The sequence below is a fragment of the Acanthaster planci genome, linkage group LG08 (genome assembly GCF_054643075.1).
Source record: "Acanthaster planci isolate LZ-2023a linkage group LG08, COTS_SCS, whole genome shotgun sequence".
Classification (NCBI taxonomy): Eukaryota; Metazoa; Echinodermata; class Asteroidea; order Valvatida; family Acanthasteridae; genus Acanthaster; species Acanthaster planci.
In genome coordinates, this window is record NC_141784.1 from 8,162,121 (window position 1) to 8,187,771 (window position 25,651).

At 41.2% G+C, this 25,651-nt stretch overlaps 1 protein-coding gene and 1 long non-coding RNA gene across 7 annotated transcripts in view; one reads left to right on the top strand and one right to left on the bottom strand.

Annotated features, from left to right (window-relative positions):
* The window catches only part of LOC110988550 (glycine receptor subunit alpha-3-like), a 43,399-nt gene that overhangs the window by 11,109 nt on the left and 6,639 nt on the right, over positions 1-25,651 (top strand). Inside the window, exons 2-6 of one of the 6 annotated variants that reach the window (XM_022252195.2) lie at positions 4,700-4,770; positions 14,659-14,726; positions 20,849-20,920; positions 21,578-21,822; positions 24,767-24,849. In XM_022252195.2, coding sequence (XP_022107887.1) covers positions 4,700-4,770; positions 14,659-14,726; positions 20,849-20,920; positions 21,578-21,822; positions 24,767-24,849 — 539 coding nt within the window. The remainder of the gene's footprint in view (positions 1-4,699; positions 4,771-14,658; positions 14,727-20,848; positions 20,921-21,577; positions 21,823-24,766; positions 24,850-25,651) is intronic. The other 5 variants (XM_022252196.2, XM_087140207.1, XM_022252197.2 and 2 more) reach the window with 5 other exon arrangements.
* LOC147798356 (uncharacterized) lies at positions 5,987-13,282 on the bottom strand. Its single transcript, XR_015426254.1, has 3 exons — positions 12,696-13,282; positions 7,952-8,044; positions 5,987-7,432 (listed from the first exon to the last, which is right to left on the bottom strand). It is a non-coding gene; the product is annotated as an uncharacterized LOC147798356 (long non-coding RNA).

The window sequence follows — 25,651 nt, forward strand, 5'->3', positions numbered from 1 at the left end:
ACGTTGTGTGCATTGCTTACATTTGTTTGTCGAAAAAAAAAAAAGGGTAATTGCACTGCGAACGAAGAAAAGGACGTCTTGCAAGTGGGCGATTTATTGACGTGAAAACGCGCCCTAGCGGGATGGTTCCCTCAAGGCAGAATTTATTCGCACGGACATGTTATTGGTACTCTAAAGGGTGATAAAGGGAAATTGTGATAATCAAGACCCAGCGCAGAAGGGCAGATAAAAGCACCGTGAGCAAAATTTTAATGTAATTACACTGCCACATAGCTGGGGGAACCGGGTTCGCAAGGTCGGGCATCGATTCTCACCTTTACAATAGGGTTCGCACTTGTCCTCGCGTGTAAGATTGGCCATGGTTTAGTCGTTTCAAGAGAAAGTGTACGTTTTAAATCACCTTGGTAGTATCGACTGATACTCTCAAAGTAACTCTACTCAACGTACAATGTTGCACTGTTGCCACTCTTGGCCATGGCTGCAAACCGCGGGGAAAATCATGAATATATACACCAACTAAATGGATTAACGTTCGCGTTACACGAGATATGCCAATTTCATCCACCACTCAGAATAGTTTTGTATGAGGGAAGATTAACGCTTGACAGTCTGTGACTCACTTATTGCAGTCATTTGCAGTGCGAGGTTATAAAATATCAATGATTTTCTTTAGGTGAATTAACATAGGAAATACCTCGCTGCTTTGAATCATTCAACAGAGAGAATATTGCTCTCGGGACTTCTCATGCACGCGCACGTTATACAGACTACATCGTATACAAAGATAGACAGTTAAAGGTGCGTACTGCCCTCGAATGACCAAAAGTGCGCTGTTTTAAATTGTTTACTTGGAATATATTCAAGGCGTGGGTAAGCACTAGCCTAATGTCTTGAAGAAATTATAAAAAATCGATTTTATTAAATAATGCATGCGGCATTCAATTTAAAGCTTTGATATTCTTATTTCCGGCAGTGAATACAAGCCACCAAACTATGAGCATATGCATGCATGGCTGCTCTTGCCAGTCGCCAGTGTGTTTGGGCATCAGTTGCACTTCTAGGCCGGTTAAATGCCATTGGCCGTCAGCCGCAGCCGCCATGCATGTGGCCGATACACATGCGTGAACCACAGCACTGTTTACAAGTTCCCATTTCCTCGCCTGCAAACACAATGGAATACAGTCGAAACTGCTTTCACTTAACAAAACAGCGCTGGATGCTTCTGAGCCCATTCGTTCTCATATGAGACTTAGAAGCGACAAGCACTCAAATGCTTTGTGCATTTGAAGGAAACGTTGTGAGTGGAATACCCACTGGCACTCCAAACCCTATATTATGTTTATCCAGGAAAAAAAATTGACCTTAGATATTCCTTCCCCCAGCAATCACACGAATAACAAGATGGTCGATTTCACCTCGAGACAATAAATTTCGTGCACCCTTCAGGCGTGGCAATCAATCAACTCATTTTTGTTGCACATCTGAAAATCAATGAACAAGATTGGGCAGGAACTCCTATATGAGATCTCAACTATCGTTTTTCTCATACATGTATTTGCTTTGTGCCTCCTCTGCACACATGTATCGAGCTTCATAAGGAGGGTTAACCTACAACACTCTTAATTAAAATTCATAGCCAAGTACATGTACTGCATGGGTAAAATTCTAACCTTTTCTTGAGTAAGAAGGGAACACGGTCGTCAATAAAACGTTTGCACAAGAGGTCATTGTGCTCTTTCGGTTAATATTTTATCCCTTATTGTGTTGTAGATTTATACAATAAAATTTAACCTTGTGTCGACCAGATTCCCGTTTTGTGGGTAAACTTATATATCCAACCCTCATTTTACCCACGTGTTGTGCCATCTCTTATCCAGATACTGTTTAGGTCTTACGGACGGTTTTCATGATTCAGACGCGTAGAAAATGTACGACACAGCGTTGAGCATAAGACGAAATTACGCGTGCCTGTTTACACCGCACAGTGGTCATATTTTTACTCATTTCGTGGTAAAGTGAAACTTTTCAATGGGTACAGCAAAACAAGTTAGACACGTGGCATGGGGTACGTGCTAATGTTTCTTTAACTCTTTACTTGGTAACAATATTTTGATTTTAATTCTTTGCTTGTGCTTGTCCTTGTGATCAAAGTCCTGTTTTACCTTGTAATACCAAATAAGATAAAAGCAAGAGGCAAACGCATAGTTTAATTATTGTTTTGATATTAAGAAAAATATTGCTCAATATTTTTGTACTAAAAAATGTACACACAAAAATATGCATTTGTTTTTAGATTGAAGTTGGAACAAAATGATGATAATCTTGAATTTACAGCAAAAGTCCGACAAGTCCCCAGCGCAGACCACATAGCACGCAGGAAAGATTTCGCACCACATCATGTGAGATTGGGGAATGGCTTACGCTTCAACTAGCCATCCACTGAACCGTGAGAGGACAAAAAGTTAAACCCCGTCCAACTGCACTTATTTTGTTGTCAGATCGACATCAGAACATTCCTTGCTTGTTCAATTGCACCAGCCGCAGTAAAATGTCAATATCTTTACGCTTCAAACACAGGAAGCGGCAATTTGAATGTACATAACCCGCATGGCTGAGCCGTGTTTGTTGACGATGCATGACGACTTAAACGATGATGTGTGAGTGGGTCTGTGAGCAAATACACGCAATTTTTCGTTATGAATGAAGCGAAGACACACCAGAGAGGCGAAATGACCCAATAAATGACTACTGGCATTAGAGAAACTCATAATATAATGTCCGTTGATGACTTCATGACCGATAATTATCCGCGAAATTACTTATAGCGCACAACGAAACTCTGTATAAGTGGGACGCCATCAGTACACAGCCGAAGAGAAGGCGCAATTTCCCCGATGTTTGAGTCTCACTCGAGTAAGCCGGGGAATTATTTCACAAGCTCTCAGGCGAGCACTGTGTATACAGTGTTTATAAATACATACGTCAGTCAAGGGCAAAACCCGTAATTTAAGTTGTTTACTTAATTGTGCAGTTTCAGAGTTTAATAAGTGTATTTCAAAGAAAACAACTTCAGTTTAACTGGCTGGGCAGTTTACCCACGTCAAATTTTGTAATAATTTGCTGATCATATTAACATGTGCTTTTGTAACTTCAACCACTTTGTACCCTTTCAAGATCCCATTTTTTGATGGAAAATAAGAGGTTTTCACGTATCACAACAGACAGTACCCTGTTCAATTCAGTATATCTTGCAACCTTTTCCACTGATGTCAAAGGGTGTTAAATGGCTTAAACATGGTATTTTGATTGTAGTGGTAAATCCCATTAAACAGAACAAAAACATTTGTCTTAAGTAATTAATTATCTCTGCAACATATCAGATTAAAATGAAGACTTCATGTTTAAAATGATAACATCGTAAGCTTTGATTTGATACCAAAAAATAGCGATTTCTGACAATTCTGACAATGCATAATAGTGACCCGTGGACATGGCACCTGTTCAACGAATCCTCGACCCGTGGAAGATATGTGTTCACTATCATCCATGCAGAATTCCAAAGATAAATGTCTTACTATGAAATGAGTCATTCAAGTGGAATTATTCGACAAATTTGTCACTAATTTTACAGATTTGGTCATTTTGGCGACACCAAACATCTCATACGTGTTACCTATACATCATAAGGGAAGAAGCATTGGGTTTTCCAAAAAGGCCGACAAGAGTATAGCTCAGCACTCGCAATGAACGTTCATAACGCTCATTATCGCGAAACTGAACGTACTTTCCCCAGGGAACCATAGAGAAGACATAAACCCTGGATTACCAATTCATGAAATGCGAGACCGGAGACACCGGGCGATATTCAAAGGGGACCGTACAGCAGTTGATATTAGCTGCCCTCGCCGATGAAATTAATTCGCGCAGACGGCAGGTGATGTCCGTAAATCATAGATCAAATACAGCTCTCCCATTTATTGGTTTCTCATTATCAAAGATGTGATCCTCCTGTGCCTCCCAGCCGTCAAGGACTCCGCAACATGGGTTCCAATTTCGTCCTAATGACTTTGTAGTTCCTTTTTGCAAGCTTCAGCGCCCACGGCAAATATGTATTTTGAACCCTCTGGATCACAAGAGGTAAAACTAGTCCCGTTACCTGCCATGCACTTTGGTCGTGTCTAAGTTCTTTGAGAGCATTTCTGGACTCACTTTTCGAGCCTCTATACCTAGCTTATTAGGCCATCGGTTGGGCCATCTTCTCGGTTGTCTGTGCTATAGATACATGCAGCTTGAGGTTCTTGGTCTCGTAGATGTAACAAGACTACTTGTATGAAATGTGAAACCCTTTACCTTCCTTGTCATAGCAATCTACGAACTCCTTCAGCAATTATCTGCTGGTCCGTCCGTTTTCAGACTGAATTTTCGAACACAATTAGAAAAATACATTTGAAAAATAAACTCTCAACCGAGAGACATAATGTGGCCTGAGAACAAAAGCCGTAAAGGTATAGTGAATCAGTAAGTTTATCACAGTGCGCAATACATTCATCTTGATGATATCCTGCATGGTTACTAAATGTATACAAGGGCATAACGAAAGCATATAACTTACCGGACAAGAAGTTAACTCAAGCACACTAACCGAATACACGCAATCTAATCTGTTTTTAATAATCTGATATGTTTTTCTGTACTGCAGGGTCGGTGGCCAGCCCTTGTCATGTTCAGCTGCGGCTGACTATGATCCAAGTATTAGGCCCAATAGCACGGGTAGGTATAAGCAGCATCTTAGTTGAACAAACTTTTACATTCAGATAGAATAACATTGAAACAAAGACTGTCTGATATACGAAAGCATCGGCCATTAGGAAATGTCTCAACAAAAGCTTTGAAACAGAATCGTGATTTCAATGGTCAGGGTCCGCCCTATTTCGTCATAGTCAATTCACCCAATCTTAAGAAACTTTTCAAAGTGTAGTTCACACATTATACTCAGAAAAACAGGTCTCTCACTATGCTCAAACCCTATCGGCCTGACCAAACGGCATCCTCTGGAAAACCAAATACGTGCATGTACATGTAGCATAGCAAACCTATGCACTAGAACCATATGGAACTATCTCGGATGCAACGTTGAATACATTATGGTCACTATCCAACGGGTCTCATCGGCAGGCCCATAACCTCCTCATACCCGGCCTTCATGAATCTGCTACGCAGGATAAACCATATGACCGTGGCAACGAATTCAAGACATGATCCACGATAATTAAGATTGTTTTCTGAACCTCGAGCGCGACTGACGAAATTTTAATTGAGGCAACCACGGTGAGCGCGGATGCTGTAGTTACAAGATGATTGACTGCCAATTAAGATCTAAGATTCGCTGTCGTCAAGTACACATACCCGTTTCATTACAGCGACACCACACAACAGCGCGAAGAAGGCAACTTGTCACTGATGTGTATCAAGTTAAAAGTCCAATTGTTGCTGGTTCTGTTTCCCTTGTAAATGTATTGGATTGGATTTATTTTTACACAACTTAATACATGTATACTGATTGCGCCCGTGAAATCACGTGACCTACAGTGGGTATCAACCCCACAGCAACGTTTGTTTCGAGTTTTGTTTACAAATAATACAGCCAAGTCACGTTATAGACCCCAGTACATCAGAAGTCTGAGTATGGTACCCACTGCGGCTTTATTTTTTGTTTTTGGTGGACGCCATATTTGTTGATATTTGATACCCACTATATAGGTCACATGACTTAGCAGGTGCACTCAGTCTATACAACGATAAAGGTAGTGCAACAAATTATTACGTACAATCTGTTGCCCTTTGACTTTTCTCTTCCCACTTAATGTAAATCCACCCACCACAAGCAATTCATATTCTTCGTTTATGGAGGTTGCCTCTATCAAAACGTAGAACTCCGCTTGTCAAGAATTGCCATAATAAAAGTGAAGGAAAATATACAATGGAATCCAATATTAATGAAAATTGCTTTTATTGCTCAATGGAGCCATTTCGCATCTATAAAGAAGTTAATCCTATAAACAATTCCAACAAAGTCGCACCCCCCTCAATTACTGAATCGAGACCTGCTTCAATGTTTATGCTTTAGCCCTTTGCTGTTTAACTTCTGTTCTGCAATTGTTTATAAACGGTTTTCAAAAGGTTTTACCAATTCCAAAGGGAAACTCTTGTAGGAAATGTGGGGTGTTGCGTTTATCCTAGATATGCATACGTCTTACTGCGGTGGAACCATAACGATTATGGTCCAAAGGTAATCGGATAGGGGTACACACAGGCCTACTGTAATTAGTGTGCCTTGTCTGCCATCTTTTAATAGATTTCCATCAGTTAAACGACTTACTTTTACGACCCATTCCCCGGTAGACGACCACAGATTGGTTGAACCTCACAGGACAAGGCAAAAATGCCATTTAAACGGTTGCTTTATGCGTTCGGTCCAGGAATTTAGTCGGCTAATAAAAGATGCCATAGAATGTCTAATTGCAGTTGAACTCTGTGCATTTTGCCATTTCGTAGCAGTTACCACCGGTACTGAACTGTCGCAAGATACAAGCAGAGAGTTAAGAGTGTATGGAAAAAACATTGAAATTTTATATTCAGATTGATCAGAAACAATCAATTTGCAATTATGCTATTCCAAACTATGCTCATGATGAAGATGCTGAAGAAATCGTGAATTACACTGTGCCCCTATTCCTGGCACTACCTTCATAATACATTTTCAGTAAGATTTTAAAGTAACATCAAAGTCCCATACTTTTGAAGCTACTTGTCGTCTTTGACGTAAAATAAACTGTTAACGGATGATTTGGGGCTTTGATGGAAGTGAACGCGTACAAGTAAATTTAATATGTAATTGTTTTTACATTTCTTCACACAGTAGATTCCTACACGGGGTTTAAAACATAACAGGAAATCTGTTTACAAATGCAGGTTTGCAAACCCGTTATGCCGAGCTGCATGCAAGCGATCACTTCTTTAAATAAAGGGTGCTTCAGGTACACCACCAAGATCCAAAGTACAATGTTGTATTGGATTGGACCTGTGAATACCGCGCCCTGCAGTGAGGGATGGTTTAGTTTAGCTCTTAATGTGACTACAAGCAGAGTGCTGTTTGGTTAAGTTGGAGACCGTCATGGGTTGCTTGAGAATAGACACGATCATTCAGGACACTTTGCTCTCGGGAGAAGTTCCGAAGGCGAGTGATTGCTTTGACATGTCTCATTCTAGAGAGGCACCCACCTCGAGGACGCTGTGTTGTGATGACTCTTCACGGGGAAAATCAACATCTCAACAAAGACGAAAAGCTTCAACCCCAAGTTATGGTCCATTTCACCTTTCAATTTCCACGTTCATCGAGAGAACACAGAACCTTACCGATGTCTTCCTCTAGCTATTATACATCAAACAAATATTTAAGGGTGTTTTTAGTTAAAAATTCAAATCAGATTGCATGGAAAAATTATCAAATCGGCGAAGAAAAATGGCAACGACCGTGCTTTTGATAGGCCCCAGCATACAGTGTGAGTGACAGCGACATCGAAATGCCTAGGGCATGCCCCCACAAGAATTGACACGCGTTCCTGACTAAGTGCGTTACTTTATCACGGCACTGCTTTCTCCATCGCTCAGAACGTTATAAATGACTTTCGCCCAGACAAACAAATAGGCCCTAAAGTGAGAATCAGAGTTCCCAGAGAAAAGTTGCGATTGGAAAGTGCAAAGACCAGCTACGATATATTGCAGCATACAAAGAATAAAATCCATCACTTGGAGAGGGTTGGGGGAAACACTATATCTGGAATTGCAAAGGACGACGAGGGAAATCTTAGACCGATTGGAAATTTGAAGATTGGGCAATTCCCAGAGTTGGCATATAGGAGCATATTTTAACAACGGTGTGACAAATTACCCTTGAGAGTCGAGGTATTGCATCATCGAACAAAGTTCGCTGATTTCAAATTCCCAATCGCTCAAGTGGACCACCAACAGCCGCGACGGGTCACTGAATGAGTGATAAAGTAAAAGAAAAGAAAAAAAGTTAAAAGCAGTTAGTTTAGAGAGGTCTCCTGCCGTGGTGTCTTTTTATTTTATCTCTTTTAATGTTTAACATGATGTTTACACTTATTTTTAGGGTTGAGATATTTGAGTGAAAAATGAAATAAATCGAATTGACCAGATGAGTTAATCTTCCTAGGTGGAAAACTTCCCCATATCCTTGTCATGCACTGTAGACATACAACGGCCGTAGCCGCAGACGTTACATCGTGCCCGGCTTTTCATACATTGCTCAAAGACCCATGCATCGCCCTGTGCTAGCTGTAGTCGTAGCTCTTGCAAATGAACGCGTAGGTGTTTGCCTCTCATTGCATTGGATGTAAAATTCCCTATAAAAGGCGGTGCGCCGTGTATTTATGCATCAGTACCAATTCTGTCAAGGAAGTAATGCGTGTCTAATCAGTGCAGTATCGGATTTGCATGTAGGGGCCAGATGGAAAATAATTTTCAAGGCTCAGTGAATAAAGAAAACGGCGATCCAAATTCGTTTATTTGAGTATTGTTCGTGTTTATGGCCGACGGAGAAATTGCCGTGATGGGAAAACAATGTAATGCATTATACATTTCAGGGAGAAAGTGGCTTAACTGGGTATTGTGGTCACGGAGATTCCACTTGCAGGATGATTGGATACAGAGGAATTCAACGAATAAGACAACTAAGAGTAATCTCCCAATGCTTCAAGGCCAAAGAAGGAATTGTTCATGACATACGGCGTATTCTATTTGCCCCAATAAAGCTGGTTACCAAGCATATGTAGCTATTTTTATCGCATAAATGGGCTAAAAAGACCTTCCTTAAAAGTTCCTGACGACTCGCTGCCTTCTAAACATTGCTGAAATGCGGTCAATGTATGGTTGAAATACTCCCAGTAATGTACGATACTTTTCCCACTGCGCGGGCAATACCATTTATCCATAAATCGACGCTGTAAACCGACTGAAACGTACCACAAATAAAAAGCTTGGTGTGGTTTGAAAACTGCCGGCATTTTGAGGCCCTACGACACAGTTAGAGAGGGCCTGCGTGGAGCACCCTCCTAGAGGACATGTTTTGTTATTTAGCGTTAATGACAATGAATGCACAAAAGGTTTACTTGAGCCTATAACAGTAATAACAACAATAACAAGCATTTGTAAAGCGCCATCTATCTAGCAAACCATTCTGAGGCGCTGCATTATCATTATCCCTGCACGTTGGGCTCACACATCATCTGAACATTCCTGAAACCATCTCAGCTCCCTGGGGAGTATACTAGCCTGGTTCTGCCATTTTGGCGCAAACGGCTAAACTACCATATCTGCCCTCACAGGAACCCATTTACTCCTGGTTGGAGAGAGGCTCATAGGGGTAAAGCGACTTGTCCAGGATCGCAACATGCTGCCACCAGATGGATTCGAACCCCTGATCCTATGATCAGAACAAACCCTAACCACTAGGCCACATGCCTCCCTAGAGGAAGAATGAAATGCCTTCTATTGTGACGTCATACGCAGGCCCTCTATAAGTTATAGATAAATATCAAAAATAGTTTAACAACACATAATATTATTACAATAATAGTTAAGAAATAAAAAGTTTTTCTTCCTACAAGTTTCCGCTTGGATCAATCGGGAATGTAAGTCCAAACTTTCCACATTTTATCAAAACCTCTCTGACACTACGGGGGCCTGCAGGTTCATTTCTTCCATATATGAATATACACAGGGTGGTTAAAAAAGGTTAACCAAAGTTTAAGGTGATTGTTAACTCGCATCCTGCAATCCAGGGAATGTGTAACTTACCTAGTGTTGATGGATAGGGTGTTTAGCAATGATACTGAAAAAAATGGTATAGGTCTAGCTTAATTCCCCCTTTACAAATGGCATGTTCAAATCTGACTCGTCCACAGCATGCTCTCGCTGCAAATTTGAAAAGCCCGCTCTGACAAAGCATTCCCAATCTGTGCCTACCATTCCCATTCATTAGAGAAAATGAGTTACGTAATGTTATGCAACAGTGGTCCCACGCATACCAGACTAATGTTCCAGACAAAGCAGGCAATACGTTTTACTTCTAAAGCTAAAGAAAATGACTGTCAAAAGTAAATCACTTTACATATCTTCATTGTGTTAAATCATGCTTTGCGATGAAGCAAAGAATGCACAAACCCGTTTTGCACCTGCCATTGGTAATGGGTGATATCTTGAGATACAATAGACCGATTGCGCTCGCTAAGTCACGTGACCTATAGTGGGCATTAAATATCAACAAACATGGCATCCACCACAAGTAAAGTGTTTCATAAGTATCATTTACCAAAATAGAGCGGACGGTAGGTACCCTACTCGGACTATTGATATGCTGAGTACTATGCCCTAACTTGGCTGTATTGTTTTGTTAACAACAATCAAAACAAACTTTGCTATGAGGTTGATACCCACTATAGGTCACATTATTTAGCGGGTGCAATGGATGTATTAAGCTAGACCTACCATTTTTCAGGATTGTTGCTAAACTCCCTCCTCATCAACACTTGGTCAACACAAATTCTCCAGAATGACATGTGAGTAATAAACCTTAAACTTGGGTGTACTTTTTTTGAACCACCTTGTATTTGAGCAGAAATCTTCACGGTACACGTAAGGATTTTTAAAATGAATTTTCAGAATGAGCAGTATCTGAACCCGTTGTAAATTTCTTTTTTATGCCAGTTCAGTTTGATATTGCGTGAACCATAAAAAGAATGTCTTGGAATTCTATTATTCGGTTTATGCTCATAACGGACACCGAAGTCGTAGTTAGATGCTTTATTTAGTGCGTAATATATTCTCAGCAAGCAATATGAAAGCTCCTGATTGCTTACAGTGATGGGCACTAACTGCAAAACCATCCGAACGAAAATAATGATATCTTAAGAAAAAAACGTTTTCGATTAAAAATTTCAAGTTTTAAAACTGCAGACTGCCACTTCCCAACAATAATGAAAGCGGTAGTTAATTACTGAAAATAAGTTTGTAAAAATGTAGGCCTAACGTAAATTTTCGTTTTCTTGAAATACGCCCCTCTCTTTATTAGGGTTTTCCGTAGGGAATGGGTGCGCATGGTTACACGCGCGCAGCTGAGAATGTAACATAAGATGAATGTTGATATGCTTCCTTAAGCAAAATATTATTAATTTATAAATGACATGAATGATGCCAAGGTCAGGCATCTCGATAGCTAATTTTTTTTTTATTTTCACAAAAACACGTCAACATGCTAGCCCCTTGAACACGTACAGAATGTACTGCCTGGAAAGGCACAAAAGTAGGTCCATTGAGATTTTCAAACAGAACAGGAGTTACTGCGTAGCTCTTGTAAAACCGAAGGTAAACAATACAGTAAAAAAAATGTGCTCTCACCGTCATCAAATTACTGTATTTTTGGACGATTGTCCTTAATCAAGGTGGAGTTAAGTTACTGTGAAGAAACGCAGCATCGACGGGGAATTCACTGTGTTTCCTTATAGTAACTTACCGCCACCTTGATGAGATACAAACGTCCGAAAATTCGGTAAACTTTTGGAAACGGTGAGCACTTGTTCAGCTTTTCTTGCGTATAAACTGATATTTTCGTTTTAAAAAATTAAGGATGGGTAGTTAAGTACGTTGTTTTGAAACAAAACCGTGAAATAACTGAAATTGAAACAAATGTCAGTTTTGACATGCCTGTCTTTTCGTGAAAAAGACGATGAATTGTTAATTTGCTCTAGTTTCAATATAGTACTATGTCATTATCTACATAAGGTGTGTACATCTACATAACGTGTGGACACTTGGGGGAATACAGTTCATGATTCAAAATCTGCCATGTACACCATACACATGGTACGTTTAATGTTAAAATAAACATCTTGGAAATGGTAGCCAATCAGTTATGTTAACTGTTAGAATCCTGCTGCACATCAAAATGCACAATGAATAGCACATTTTATCTCCAAAACAGACAACTTTTTAAAAGTTGCTGATCAGTGTTATCGTCGCCATTGGTGCGGAATATCTTTGACGGCATGTCATGTTAGTCCCAACATTCCATTATCCGATGTCAAAATGGGTTCAGTGGGGGAAATTATAGGTAAGAAACAAACTGTGCCGCGGCACGAAAGGCAGCCTGGCAGGAAACAGTAGAATCTATAAGGCATTTTTTCCCATTTGCTCGAGAGTTATATCCCACTGGTGATCAAACGATTGATAAAATTGATAACACGAAAACAGGTCACGGCTAGCGAGGCTTCCATAGCACAAGGAAAGATGCAATTTATTCAGAAAGAAATTGGGCGAAATTTGATGTCAATTTCTGTCGATTTGGAGTTCTAATCCTTCATGGAATAAAATTGGTTTCAGATACAATTTCATTTTCAAGAAAAATCGCTTTTGTCCTTTATGGCGTGTTCAGAGCATGCTATTGTGTTTTTAATCAAAGTTCCAGAATTCAAGAGGCAGTCTTTCTGTTTCTTGCATTTGTCTTTTAATGAAAGAAGTCATCATGAAATGAGGTTCAATACCAGAACAAGGCGCGTCTCACAGGAAATAAAATGCTTCCAGAAATACACCTCTCTCAAGTTCACCAATGCACTCACCTTAAAAGCAGAATGTTTCGCATGGGTCGTCGGCTTGCATCTCATGTTTGAGGCCTTGCATTATAAATCAAATATTGATGGTTGCGTCCATTTGGTGTGCGCGGAACAGTAAACAAGATTGACGAGTCAAGACAACTTGTGAAAGTTCGTCTCCAGCCTTTTAAAATATTCACTTGATGCATGTGGAGATCCATCCTCTTTAATGTCATTGGAGAGATGTTTAGCATACATTGGGTTCTTGACGATGCACTCTGTTAAGGTAAGGTTATTCGCGAGTCCGCGTAGGAACGCGCTGATAGGACAGACATCGCTCGTGCGTTCGAATGACCTCGGACGCGCTTCATTTTGGGCATGCGCGTTTGGAATACCGAAATATTTTGCACAAGCTAAAAGCTCCTGTGTTTAGAAAAGTACAGCATGACACATTTGAAATATGCTCGCCAATCCTCGTCAAGAACAGTAGAGTTGGGCTTTCTGAGTCATCGACATATCCATACGAAATGAAAGAAAAACAGGGACTCCACAAACACCATTCGCACACGCGCTTATTTACACAACTGTACCAATATTTGAAGTGCGTACGACGTAGACGAATGCAAATACAAAACCATTTGAACAGCAGCGGATTTAGACGTGAAAAACATTGAAAACAAAATAACTTTAGAATATTTATACCAATAGCAAATTGCACAGCGTCTACGTTTAAAACCAATGCATAATAATATAAGAGATCGGGAGAGGTCCTCGCAAATATGCATCGACGTTTGGCTAACTTTCACTTTGGCGTGTATGTCCCACGACTTCTATCCCGTCAGATAAACCAACACGAGTCCCAAGGAAATTTAATGGTAACCAATTCTACGATATGAAAACTGTTTCATAGGCAGGCAAACCTATCAGTTATAGTTTTAAAGGACTTCAGAGCGCTTGCAATGTCGTAAAGCGTTTGGATTTCTGTTTTCAGGGTTTTTCCTGTGGCGGGTACCCGCTATGATATTGAGCTCAAACGTAGTTATTTCTATGGCTTCATTCGAGAGTAGTTAAGTCAAACATACAGTGATTCGCATCTGCGTAGTTAGAAAACAGAAATGGCTTCGCTAAAGCTTATTTAAACTAAACTCCTGCGAAATTTGCCGAGAATGTGTCTCCAAGTCGAATTTGCATTCTTGGTAGATATAAAGTGGCTTCATCATAAGGTCAGTTCACACTTCACGTCACGAATTTCCGCGAAGAGGAGTTCATCTCTTCCGAATGCAAAGCTTTGATGTAACAAACCTCGCTCGCTGTACGCTTTCACGGCAATTGTTGATTGCTTGAAAGGTTGAAACACCTAAAGAAAAACTCACCAAAATGTTTTCCCATCATGGGCAGCTGCCACTGAACTGATTCAAATTGTTCACAACAAATTGTACATGAAATCCTTTAAGAGAGGATCACAACACCTCGACAGATCAAGAAGCGCGATCTGCTACCCATCCGTAAAGAAAATTTAATCAGTCCACAACGAACCATAACGAAATTGATCACACGGTGTAATGGAACATCATTTTCCTTATGAGTGAACACCGGAACGAAAAGCACTTAACATTTTTTTTGTGTAAAACTAGTCTACGAGGGTGAAATCCATTAGCGACGTGAATCACACTTCGTCTTGACATAGGGGGTCACTCTCTGTTTTGGAAGAGCAATTAATTTGAACATGTCCATTCTCCTCACTTAAGTATTTACAAACTATCAACCTGACCAAATTTAAACATGCCTGTTCTTGTCGGCCTATTTCCATCTCACCATGTGAGACTAACTTTGAGAAATCTATCTCCCATCCTGCAAGGGTTCACCATTTTTGCTTGACAAATCTGTGGACAAACGTCGAGTTATACTATTTCCATTTGCCATTATGTTTTTTCCCATACAAAAAGAGTAACTCCTTTGCGTTTAATATCTTTGGTGTCCTTTTTTACAGGTGCGCCAGTAGACGTGAGCCTTCACTTTTACATTGAAAGCATGGGAACGATAAAGGAATCAACAATGGTAGGGTATTATGGTTATCTCCGTGTCTCCTGTGGGCTCTCTGCTTGGGGTGATAGCCTAGCGTTGAAACGGGTTCATGTGAATTGACTTCAATCATATCCTCCCAATATACGCCCTCTAGCTAATCTCAGGTTCAACGAAGTCTAACCGCGTCAGTCAGTGGTGTAACTAGGGAAGGTTGGGGCAGGGCACGTACCCAGCGGAAGTTCGTGCCCCCCATTTGAAATTTTTAATGTAGAAGCCGTAGTTTATCAGTTTTCGGTGCCCAGGAAAAATGTGTGCAACTCTGCTTGACCTCATATAAAAAGGGTTTACATGCGCATCAAAGTGACGCAGAGCTTAAATTAATTACAACAAACTGCATGATAAATTGTGGCATAACTTACGTAGTCATATATGTTTAAGTAAGTGTGTGCGGCGATATTGAAAACGGACCATCTAATCATGATCGTCATAAAGCACTCTGTTGTCCAGTTTGAACTAAGTCAGTGCGAGAAATGATTGTTTCTCCAACGAGTTAGCCTATAGTGAAATAATTGTTTCATTGCTTCCGTGAGACAACTCCAGCAAGTTAAAAAAAAAAAGTTTAAATCGACGACATGTTTGTGACCATCAAAAAATCGTAAAGAGACAGTCGTCGTAACAACTGCAAGCTTGGGAACCTCTCGCGAAAATGACATTACGTGCATGGGGTTACACTGTAGGTTTCGTGAAACCAATTACTGTTGATGACAGCGAAGTAAAACTTGACATGGCTAGCTACCGGTACCCCTGGCTGCGTAATTTGCTGTGACGACATCTGCGGACTTGCTCCCCGAAACAAACTTAACAACTCACGTTTGAGCAGGATGTCGCAATAGTCACAAAACCAAACCAAACCAAACCAAACCAAACGAAACCAAACCAACCCAACCCAACCTATCCCAACCCAACCAAACCAAAAAGTTGAGTGAAACCAGACATGATCCTGATCTGAAAATGCAGCGAAATACGTAGCTTAATTTTCCCATTAAAACCTTTAGAATTAGCTCAAGTTGTCATGCGTGTTTGAAATAGTTCATTATAGGCATTGCATAGTCTTTGCACGACACCTCTCTTGCATGCCAAACAAGAGGTTGTGCAGGACATAAAAACTATTTCTGAATGATCGATATCTGGACGTTGACGGAGTAGGCATGATGTTGACAAAATCATTTCTACCAAAAGGTTCCTTCTTCGAGCACAGCCCACAGGAGCCGTTAGAAATGATGCAAGTCCTGGAGATGCATTTGACTCAGCTCGCATTCCATCCTACCGTTATTGCACAAGATACATATCGTCCACGGTATGCCACGCACAAACCCCCTCAAAGTGATAACAATCAACAACCCTTTATCGAGCTAGAGATTTATGTCTCCAGTATAAATATCATTTCTGGCGGAGTGTGTTGTATTTGTCTGATCACCCTTCGCCTACCCTTCACACCCATATGGCCACCCTTAACCCCCATCCATCCATCCTACACCCATGTCCACCCACACCTTCTTTGCATAAATCCAACCACTTCTCCCAATGAACCCACCCAAACCAGTATACCTATTTAATTAGAGCACGCATTGTCGGTTTTTATATCGTGGTGTTTCCTCCTTATCTACAAGTTTTCATCTAACTGTCCATCCTTCTCCACCATCCATCCATCATTCTGACCACGACTCCATTCCAGCAGTGCGATCCAATCGCATCAAATTAGACGTCGTCCAATCGCAATCCTCGTAAATAGCTCTTCGTCATCGACAAGTGTATAATCAGCCCATACTTGTGCCGTCCTCAACGTCTACCTATCCATTCCCTGTCATCGTTGAAGCGTTAATTCGTATCCAGCTTACACTATAACCCCCCCCCCAAAAAAAAAAAAACCACCGGACAAATTCGGAAGGGGCGTTCGGGTATCAGACACTCTGACCTCTGCGTCTGACCTTTTCCCGAGGTTCCATAGTCTGAAGTACAATTTGACTATATCCACGTATAGGTCCGGAAACCTTATTAACACCGGTCAGTGTTATTTCAAGAAGTCGTACGGTCGGTTTGTTGCGCTCATAAAAATAGCAAATATGAAACCATTCGCCTGTGATCGAGTTCAGTTTGCAGCGCTAAATATGATTGTTCAGCGGGAGGCAATGTCGGAATGCAGATTAAAAAAAAAACACTGAAATTTACTTGCGAATCGGGTTACAGACTGTTTCGCCTCATAGTATTGGCATACAAGGAAATCAGTGACAGAAATGTAGGAGAAAAAGACGAATTTCAGTGATGGCGATCTTCCAGATGGTCATTTTTATAATCAGTTTTTTTTCTGACCGTGCAATGACCAGATGTTTTACGGGGAAATAATACAATTAAAACTTTGCCTAAATTGGAAGATGAATACATTCGAAAAATACTTTTTAAACGTCAAGACCGACAAATGCATTTCCATAATATTCTCCGTCATCGATTCATCAAAATCCATTACGTATTCCTTTGGGAATTTTACCACTCGAGTCTCCGTTATGGACAAATACGAAATGCTATTAAATTATTATGTTGAGACTTCTTTGGTACATACCACGTTGGCATACACAAATGGGTAAAAAAAGTGTAATCAGTTTTTGGGGAAAAGTCCCATGTTCCTATGAACTGCTGTCGGCTCATTATAGCTCTTAGATTTTCGAGCAATGCAATGACTCCTTGAGACATTAGGCCGAATGCTGAGATCCGGGGGAAACTGACTCTCACTGTCTCTTAGCAAACCTAAGTAATCAAATAATTTAAATTGTGGGGAGGGGGTGAGAGAGCTTTTTGCGATTTCATCGAGACACGCATTTGAAGAAAAACTTCTTAGTTTTCGAGATAATCGCCAGAGAAGTTTCTCCTGCTTTGAAACAGTGAAAATAAAACGTACTGATTTGCGACAACTTTAATATGCAATAAAAAAGCCTTCAAATTATTATTTGAGAGTTTAACTTTGTATGAATCCAGTAATTGAACTTAACTTGGTTGTTAAGTAGAAGTGCGTCCAGTCGTGGATACGAATAACCACGTTTTCCTGCCTTGACGCCCTTAATAATAATGTTCAATGTATTTTTTTCCGTAGGCCTATTACGCTTGCGCAGCTGTGAATGTAACGAAGCCGTGCGTCTCTGCATGGAACACTACTTTTAGGCCTTTTTGGGCGATAGGTTTCGTACGTACACAAGCGGCAGACAGATTTGTGTTTCTTCATAAAAACGCGAAATGCTGTTCGCGAGATTTTTGCCCTGGGCAACATCAATGCAATGCTGACATCAACGTTTTGCTTGCCAGAGCATGCCAAAATTGAAATCGAAGAAATGTCATTTTTGACATTTCCGCCTCTTCGTGAAAACAGTGGCGAGATGTCATTTGAAAGACCTGTTTTCAGGAAGGCAGCTGGCACAATATACTTTCACGTGCTCGTATTCACCCACAGGTTAACAACAGGTGAACAACAGGCCAAAGAAAATATCGGGGCCAACTGGGTATAATTTGGAAGCGTGACTGATCTTGCAGTCAGTCGTGCATACCCGAAGATTCATAATTGCATTATCAAAGCTTGGCGCCAAAATACGTTCCTTTCTCGTTGTGCAGCTTGCGGGCGAGTACATTCTAGAAAGCAAATATTGAGACAAGTCAGTTTAATTCTTATATTCGAACGACGATACCGATTCCCCATCTTGATATCAGCTAGCGAGACATCGAGTCTTTGCGGAGAGTTAGACTCTAATCCTGACGACGAAACCTTTGATAACAGCGTAGTTCCTGTTACACAACGTAAACTTAGCCGAATTCAAATAAGTGTCGCAAAAACTGGTACCGATTTTCAATACGAATAGGCCTACCTTGAAGTAAAAAAAATACACAGTGAACCATTGGGAAAAATAGGGTTGTGGCTGCACGTAGCAACTCATTCCTTGTACAAACACTGCCGAGCCCTTGGCCGAATTACTGCGCTCTCCGTCTACATGAATCACATCAATCTTTCACATGCTTCTCTCGGGAGGAGCAACCAGCTGCGGTGTATCCCTACAAATGTTTGTGCGTCTTGTTTCAAATTGACCCGCTCTGGAATCCACATCCCACGTGCCTTGCGTTACGACGCATCGAGGTGTTTCTATTTTAGGATCTCTGACTAAAGCTGAAAATCGCACAGATTGTCATGGCTTCTGAGGTCATGGGACCGCATACATTTTTCGGAACATCAGGAGAGTCTTTGATATCTGTTCTGGACGGATGGAGACACCCTTGGTTACAAAAACACCAACAAACCAATAATGTGTAGTCACAGCGTGAAAGTCGCTATTTCCAAAACAATCTAAACCTTGTCCCATCCACTGTGAGAGTCATACAATTATATAGATTGCTGTTGTACTTTGTAGCCAGGGAATGAACGCAAGGAAACGGCACGAATCTTGCTTTGAAAGGAAAATGTGAATGGACGGTAAAATTTGGTTCATTTCGTGTAACGTACACCAAAAGTGGCTAGCGGTGGGTTTTGTTCCTTTTACATGTACTTATCTTAAGATCAAACTCTATGCATCATCTTAATGTCGCTTTAATACGTGCAATCACGTATTTTTCAACAAATACTTTTTTCGAACGACCAACCCGTCTCCAAGGACATAAGAAATAACGGAATTTCAAAGAGACGTAAAAAAATCAATCACGAAGACACTTCTAGTATTGAGACTGCCGCCACCTAACTCCAGCTGCCCCCCAAATTGCTGGAGCATACATTTTCAATCGAAGCACCAATGCTGCAATTTGATTACCACATAGGCCTAGTTCATTTGATTTACAAGATGCGGCAACGTAATGTTTCGTTGGCTGAATGAGGAATTCGCTGGGCTGACTATTAGGACCTAATTTTGTCGCCATTATTTGGGTTAAATGAATTCACGTCTACGACAAGATGTTTACAGCATAAGAAAAAAAGAGAGTTCATCAAAGTCCGCCGGGAAATAGAGGGGAATGGGGTGAAATGCAACATGGTAAGTCTTCTGGCAAGAAAATAACAATAGTATCCAAACATCGTGTCGTTCGTGTTAGGGCGCCTTTCTATGCGCGCGTCAACACTTGCGCCAAGCTTTGCGTATCCCTCAGAATCGCTCCCGGAGCGATTTAGACAGCCGCAACGCACGCAACGCAAATGTGTTATGTTAATGGTGTCGATTTTCGTGTCGGTAAAAGTGAAATGCATGAACGCATCGTGCACGCAGTGCAACAAAAAGTACATATGGAAAGGTGCCTTTAGAATGTCAAATGTGCCCTTTACTCGGAGCACTAAACCTCATGTCAGTCACAATAATATATTTCATGCCGAGTTGTTACAAACTCAATATAATTATGCCAGTGTTCTGCAGATAAGAAGCGGTCAATAGCAAGCTAACTTCGTTAGCTTTTTTAAATGCTGACGTTAGGTGAGAAATCTTATGACACACGCATCCAATCAGCATGCTGAGGCCGTGAAATCACACAATGTTCTTGCGTTGCGTTCAGTATGCTTTTTTTTTACTCTAAACACAATCGAGAAGTGACACCAGTGCCATTGAGCGTGTAGGTAATTATCATCTTTGTATGTTTTTTTCCCGCAAAGTCCAACATCCGTCGCAGTGTAATTATTTGGTTTGCGGATCAACGCATCGACAGGCATATGATGAATGACGTAAGGATGCGCGCAGCGCCCAAGGCAAACAAAAAATGTCAAACCTATCGTGAGGTTCACCTTATGTGAGTGGTAATTATCGCTAAATTTCTCCGGCTGCGCCTAACGAGACAAACCGTTGTAATTTTAAATTGATTGACACTGCCATGGGTAAGCGGGTAAATGGCAATTAGAAGTCATCCTTGTCATGTCTCCGTTTCTGGTGAACATCCAGTACCAATTTATCTTCTCGTTGTCTATGATGTGGTGTTTGAGTACTCGTTTAAACTATCTATGAAATTTGCCCGGTGCTTTTTTATGTAAGCTGTGATAACTCACTCAACACGCAACTTCTTTAAAACTGATTCCTCCACCTTTCATCAATGAGACACAAAAGGAGCATTCCATAGAATATTTCACTTTTGCATTTTTTGATCGCATCTAGGTATCCAGCCAGCGAGTGGTCACCAAATCCTTCGTTCAAAGTAGACATACCGTGAAGTCACCTCCTAGCAAAGTATGATTCATAGATATATCTCAACTAAAGAGGCTGTCGTGCGCTCTGCGCCTTGGCCTGCATTCCCAGATATAGGGGTGATCAAGGGGTTGGGTACCTCCCCTTATCCTTCAGGACAAACCGCTAATTAACCATTTCCATGTTATGAATTATACACTAATGTATTGTGGGTTTGTGCTCCCCTGTCTTCGTTGTATTAAATGCCCTTCCCTATACATCTTTGAAACCTCCCCTTTGTCCACCTTTTTCGCTCTACTAGATCTTTGAGTGCATAAACCTGTGAGATTTTGTTTTCTTCGAAGGGTTTGGGAAAGGGGCACCGACAGTAACTCGGTAAATGTGTCCAAAATGAAAAGAAATTCTAAAACAAATCCAAACAGGTATCAAACACACGTTTGCACGTGGGGATAGGCCATAACCCCAGCATTCGTCGGCTCTAAATTCAATTGGGGGATGGGCATGATAGCAACAGGCCGTAATGTTGAAAAAACAAGTGCTCCTAATCCAAATTATCCTTGGAACGAAGTCGACTCTTATGAAGATGTCAAGTTATGAAAGCACGGGGTCACAATGTAAAAAAAAATGCATGGCACAGATCACCCATTTTCAGCCTCCTACTAACTGCATGAATCCTTGAAACACTGTGGATCACTGTAGTCGTCTGCGCCTACCCAGGATTTCACCATGACGTTGTTCTTCCGACAATTCTGGCACGATTCCCGCCTGGTGGCCAACGCCTCGGTCGGCCGGGACGTGGTCAACTTCAAGGGGGACCGTATGAGCACGATATGGACTCCAGACGTCTTCTTCCTGTACGAGAAGGAATCCACGTTCCACGACGTCACAGTGCCCAACCGGATGATCCGGCTGTACCCGAACGGCACCGTGTTGATGAGCACGAGGTGAGTCTGCAGTGTATCGGGCGCGTCCGAGTGGCTTCCACGAGTTGACTGGGGTTTAACCCCATTCTCACAGTCTAGTATATTTGCCACACGTACAAACGGTAATCCCAGGTCAAAGTTCCCCGTGGAAGGTATAATCCAGCGCACCCATTTTGCGCGCAGCGCCCGGCCGTCAAGGGATCGGGAATAATGAAGAGTGACTTTCGATCTTTTAATTTCCGTACATTGTTGAGCCGTAGCGTTGTTCATCTAATGCCTGCCGGCCTCGAAGCATCTGCAAACACAAATTACCCAACCCTCCAAAAAAAAAACAACCCAAAACTGAGTAGGCCTACAGCCAGAGTGACTCGAGTATGGAGTTTAACCTTTGTGTTTGAACCTAATCCTGTATAACTTAACAGGTTTTCGAATTTCATGTTTTATTTATTGGTATTCTCCATAAGGTCAGTTCATAAAGCGCTTAAAAATGCAAATTTGTGACCTCAGGTCAAATATTCGTGCTGCAAATTTCCAAAAGTTGAGCACCTTTCAACTCGAGCGAAATTTTGCTGCAAATCACTATTTCGACTAAAACTGCCCGAACGATGGATAGTTTGGACTATCTAGTCCACCATTTGGGACCAGGCTCCTCGGCATGGTCGCACCGCTGGTTATCGATAACTCATTTCATTTATCATTACGGAGGGAACCATTCACGTGAAAATAAATGTTCGAGATTTCAGTGGCCATGTTCGCTGCGAGATTCGCAGCCAACGGTGAAAATGTGAGTAATACGATGAGAATTAAAAAAAAAAGGTTGACTAGGGTCGCTTGAGTGTAACTGAATTGCGCGTGCGCACTGTTCAAAAGCGTCTGACTACTGGTCGAACTGACTGCGTCCGTTAGGTTACATGACCTGTAGTAGGTATTACTATTATATCAACAAGCACTTTGTCCACCAAAAGCAAAGTGTTGCATAAGTATCAATTGCCAAAAATAGAGCCGACGGTAGGTACCGTACTCAGAGTATTGATCTGCTGGGTGCTATACCGTAACTTGGATGTATTGTAAACATTACTCAAAACACACGTTGCTATGGGGTTGATTCCCACAATAGGTCACGTGATGTCGCGGGCGAAATCAGTAGATTGCCCTTCACGTTCACACCTGCCTATTGTATGAACCAGTCTTTATTCCAGAAGTCAGCTGGACCAGTCCTAAACAAACGCTTATCAGTCCATCACAATTCATCCTGTCTCAAGCTGTGCCATGAGTTGTTCGAATGAAATGTGACAACTGTTCATTCCCGTCACTTTTGTAACCGGATTGTGATGTGGCCCCTGGCTAATTAAACTTGTGACACTGATATAGCCGACAATGAGTTGAACCCTGCCAGTGCTGTAATCATTATCCCAATCCTCAGGCAGACAATTGCCTTTTTAGACTGTCCGACGTTACATCCCATGCGACACTTAATTTGATATGAAACAAGCGGCTGCCTTGATAAAACAGTACTACTCTAAATGCACGTGCGTTGAAATGACGGTACGTAGGATAAGAGGCCTGTTCAATAATTTAGAAAAAAAAAGGATTAAGGCGGTGACTTGATGGCTGAGCTGGCGACTCATGTGCCGCCCAAAGATCAATTCCGTCCTACATTTAATATTACCAAATGGAAATCCCACTTTCACGGTACGGTCTCCGCGCAATCTGTATAAACTGCAATAACAACGCTGTGCTGGAAGTCAGATAAACACATGTACTGTTACAACCTATACGTGCAGGACAGTTTCTTCAAGGATAAACTGTGATATTTTGAGCGCAAATTTAAACAGTAAATCGAATTCTACAGGGGAAAACCGACACAGGAAGAGTTCAATTTGAACGGCCGATTGGCGTGGTGATGAACTTCTGAAATATATTACGTACGAATAATGTTCCGCATCGAGTCAAAGTGCGGGATGCTGCACACAGATGCAGCCGGCCTGATCAGACTTTTTGTGTCATGTCAAATGTCGCAACGGCATGATCGATACAATCGACGAGATTGGATGTATTAACAATATAGCCCTTGCCTGCTCATTTTTATTCGATTCAACTCAATTTAACTGATCTTACCTCCGTTTCATGCATTCGAGTAAATAAACGCACAATGTGATGCTTAAATAACTATGGTTGAAATCCTTTTAGACATAAACAAAATCTTCACTGTCAAAGACAGCGAAAAAGTGCATTTCAAAAGAAAAGATATTGGCATTGAAGCTATAGAAATTTACTGAAAATGGCTTAGTTGGGTCGGTTTGGTCTGGTTCTGTTTCCCATAATCAGGCTATAATCAGATGTTGATATCGAGTACAGTGAAATCAACATATTGTCAAAATGTGCATTCACAATGAACACGGTGTGGACCCAAGGTTAAAAAAATTGAGGACTAGGATGAATAGAACAATTTGTGCCGGTTTTTGTTTTTGAAGTATCTTGATTTTTTCCCACAAGCATCACAAGAATTCTATATTTCAAGATCTAGATGCCTGTCCGGTCGGCCTATCGCGTCAAAATGCAAACCAGCCTTCGCATAAAACCGCATTAGGAGAAATGTATGCAGAAAAAAACCAGAAAACAGAGAACAGAAAACTCTGGTAACTGAACGGCGACATGGATGGAACCTCAACAGTAAGCACTCGACCGATGTGATTTATCATGTGATTGAGTGGAACAAGTGCATCGGGCAGGAATACTTCGAGTGAGGGCTGAAGTAATTCAATTAACTGTTGTGATATATGGCGAGAAAATGACGTGTGCGGGGCCTGATGAGGCAGAATGACCAATCGACTAAGTATACCACTATTCCACAATGCCTGTGTCATGTCAATGTCATAGGCAATTTCCCTCCTCTATGTTATGTCGACTCCTATTTTAAATCAATGTATTTATACGTCCAATTTATACATCCAATTCATTCCAGAGTTTCAGTTACGCTCTCGTGCAACATGGACTTGGCGAGGTTTCCAATGGACACCCAAGAGTGTCAGATGATCATGATGAGCTGTAAGTACCAAGTTGGCTTCATTTAAGGGCAATTTTGTTCATAGACTTGTGTCGATTTGATCTCAAACAGTCAGATTTGACCTTAATAGCCTTATTGACCTTATTGTTTTTTATGTGCGCTAAACAAAACGGGATTGATAGCACTCGTTTATGAAACAACCCAAACAGCTCACAATCTTCACACTTTAATCTGGTTTTTCTAAAAACCATATTGGGCAGTTTCCCAGGTTTTGCGTCACAAGACATATTAGGACCATTTCATGTGGTTGTGAAGCTTTTCCGCACAAAGTGATACTCTTGGAAGGTTATTGGTACTTTGGTTGACAGTTTTGGGAATCTTTGATATTCCGTATATTACCTTTAAAGGCTGGTTTATTATTGCATTGGAACTTTCCACCATTTGGGGGGATATTTCTCTAGGTATTTTGGCTGGGGTGGGGTTTGGATCAGGTAACCAAAAAGGCCCACAACACAGTACCCCCACCCCCCAAAAAATCCAACAATACAGGCCTACATAGACCATGAGCTGGAGATCAGCGCAGTGTGATAGCCGCACTCCTAAGTACCCTTAGTCCTGGAGGGAAAGAGGCCCTTGTGATAACCAGCAGAATGCAGACCTGCCAACCTGTCGCACTTCTTCCTGAGGTCAGGCAATATCACACAATAGATTAAAAATTTATTTAAATGAGCCCCCAGTTCATTTAAAATTCTAATCAATTATGTGATGATGCCTGACCTCAGGAAGGAGTACAACAGGTTGACAGGCATGACAATGTGAGGCAAAAGTGGACCCTCGTGTGAT